This window comes from Danio aesculapii, chromosome 17 (genome assembly GCF_903798145.1).
Source record: "Danio aesculapii chromosome 17, fDanAes4.1, whole genome shotgun sequence".
Classification (NCBI taxonomy): Eukaryota; Metazoa; Chordata; class Actinopteri; order Cypriniformes; family Danionidae; genus Danio; species Danio aesculapii.
This window is the reverse complement of record NC_079451.1, coordinates 11,403,538-11,406,037: the sequence shown is the minus strand read 5'-3', so window position 1 is coordinate 11,406,037 and position 2,500 is coordinate 11,403,538. Positions and strand designations below refer to the sequence as shown.

Below are 2,500 nucleotides of genomic sequence, written 5' to 3'. Positions count from 1 at the left end.
CTTGGGGTTTTGTTCACTAGTGAGGGAAGGATGGAGTGTGAGATTGACAGGCTTATTGGTGCAGCAGTAATGCGGTCGATGTACTGGTCCGTTGTGGTAAAGGAGCTGAGCCGAAAGGCAAAGCTGGAGGAAGTGTCTGGGGAGAGGGAAATCTGGAGTTCTCTCCAAAGACCGCTGCCCCCGCGACCCGGCCCCGGATAAGTGGATGAAAATGATGATGATTATGTTTTACACAGCTGATGCCCTTCCAGCTATAACCCAGTACTGGGAAACACCCATACACCCATTCTCTCTCACACACACACTCCTACACTACAGCAAATTCACTTATAGCACAAGCTTTTGGACTGTGGGTGAAATCAGAGCACCCAGAGAAAACACACTTAAACACAGAACATGCAAACTCGAACTTGAACCAGCGACCTTATTGCTGTGAGGCAACTGTGTTAACCACTGAGCCACTGTGCTGCCTTTATTCGATAGGTTTGTTAATCTTCTCGACTAGATTATAGCATTTAAAAGTGTGAAATAGAAAGTGTAATCATCTGTTTGACTAAATAATGGTTGCAGAGGCAGAAAAAAGTCCAAACTTAGCAGTAATTAACTTCCTAATTATCATGTATTGTGCCTAATATAGACTACACTTAAAGTATAATCAATAAAGTAACATTTTTCAATTAATAACAAAAATCCCTGGCATTCATTTTACCTGGACAAGAAATTAAAATTAAGATGTTCCAGAAATTCCATGACCTGTGGGAACCCTGTGATTTATTAAAAATGTTTCCCACCACAGTTATGTAGTCACAGCAAGCTGTCTATAACAATATAAGATGCATCGGAGAACCTTTGAACTTGACTGTCTCAAAGGAGAAGAACCCCCAAAATGTCTATTGCAACAGAAACCAAACTGTTATATTCTTGTAGAATGCCCAATTTTTAATGTTATCAGACAACAATTTTTATCTGGAGAGACTTTAAATGAAATATTTTTGTGTGTGTATGCGTGTGTGCGTGCATATATATATATATATATATATAGATATAGATATATATATATATATATATATATATATATATATATATATATATATATATATATATATATATATATATATAGATAGATAGATAGATAGATAGATAGATAGATAGATAGATAGATAGATAGATAGATAGATAGATAGATAGATAGATAGATAGATAGATAGATATAGATATAGATATATATATATAGATATATATATATAGATATATATATAGATATATATATAGATATATATATATATATATATATATATATATATATATATATATATATCTCTCTCTCTCTATCTATATCTCTCAAAAGTAAACCTTAAACTGTTTTAATTTAAATTTTATGTAATATTATTGTGTAATTTACCTTTTGTATTATTTATTGCTGTGAAAAGTGGTACTTATAAAATGTGGTAAACTTGATCTGTTTTTTTTTTTTTTTGCCATTACATAACCATAGAACAAATTCTGTCTCTCTCTCTCTTTTTCTCTCTCTCTCTCTCTCTCTCTATCTATCTCTCGACTTTAACTTGACTGTTGTATCTTAGATTGGTCGATCAACGGAGGGCCCGATTGACTTTGTGGTGACTGACACTGTGTCAGGGGGAGGAGAGAGTGAGGAGACCCCCATCACTCAAAGCACCATCTCCCGCTTTGCCTGCCGGGTGGTGTGTGAGCGTAACCCACCGTACACCGCACGTATCTACGCTGCAGGCTTCGATTCTTCCAAGAATATATTTCTCGGAGTAAGTGCGGTTTTTATGCCTGGTCCTGAAATGGAATTGTCTGAGATGCGTTACTAGATACTTTATTAAGCTATTATTTATAAATATATACTGCTGTCTGGGGAATAATATACGTGTGCATGCGCGGTCTGGGGAAGTATCCACTTCTGCTGATCCAGTGGAACTGATCTAAACTTACCTGGTAAATATAGGTGTGTCTGCCTAACTGGAATGACTCGCTCATGTGTAACTAAAAACAAAGTGCAGTGCACATATTTTTGTTTATGTATAGTAATTGAATCTCTCTGCAGGAAAAAGCAGCCAAATGGAAGAATCCAGATGGTCACATGGACGGTTTGACTACCAATGGGGTGCTGGTCATGCACCCGCGGGGTGGGTTCACGGAAGAATCCAAGCCTGGCGTGTGGAGGGAGATATCAGTGTGTGGAGATGTTTACACACTAAGAGAAACACGCTCCGCTCAAACTCGAGGAAAACTGGTTAGTATGTGAGCTGCATCTGTTCAGTGTAGTTCATCCCCAACCTGATTTCACAAAGTAGTACATGTTCCTGGATTAACATCTATGTTGATCCTGGAAAAACATTCTAATCAGCCAATCAGAATTAAGGGATACGTTTATAGTTTAAATTTCAGCTTATGGTTCGGTTTATGCACTTCTACATGATTGTTATACAACTATTATTTCTCTTCAATTTTGGGAATAATTTAGAATTATGGT

At 36.7% G+C, this 2,500-nt stretch overlaps 1 protein-coding gene across 1 annotated transcript in view; it reads left to right on the top strand.

Annotated features, from left to right (window-relative positions):
* The window catches only part of peli2 (pellino E3 ubiquitin protein ligase family member 2), a 51,471-nt gene that overhangs the window by 41,872 nt on the left and 7,099 nt on the right, over nucleotides 1-2,500 (top strand). Inside the window, exons 4-5 of the mRNA XM_056476767.1 lie at nucleotides 1,584-1,781; nucleotides 2,072-2,260. Coding sequence (XP_056332742.1) covers nucleotides 1,584-1,781; nucleotides 2,072-2,260 — 387 coding nt within the window. The remainder of the gene's footprint in view (nucleotides 1-1,583; nucleotides 1,782-2,071; nucleotides 2,261-2,500) is intronic.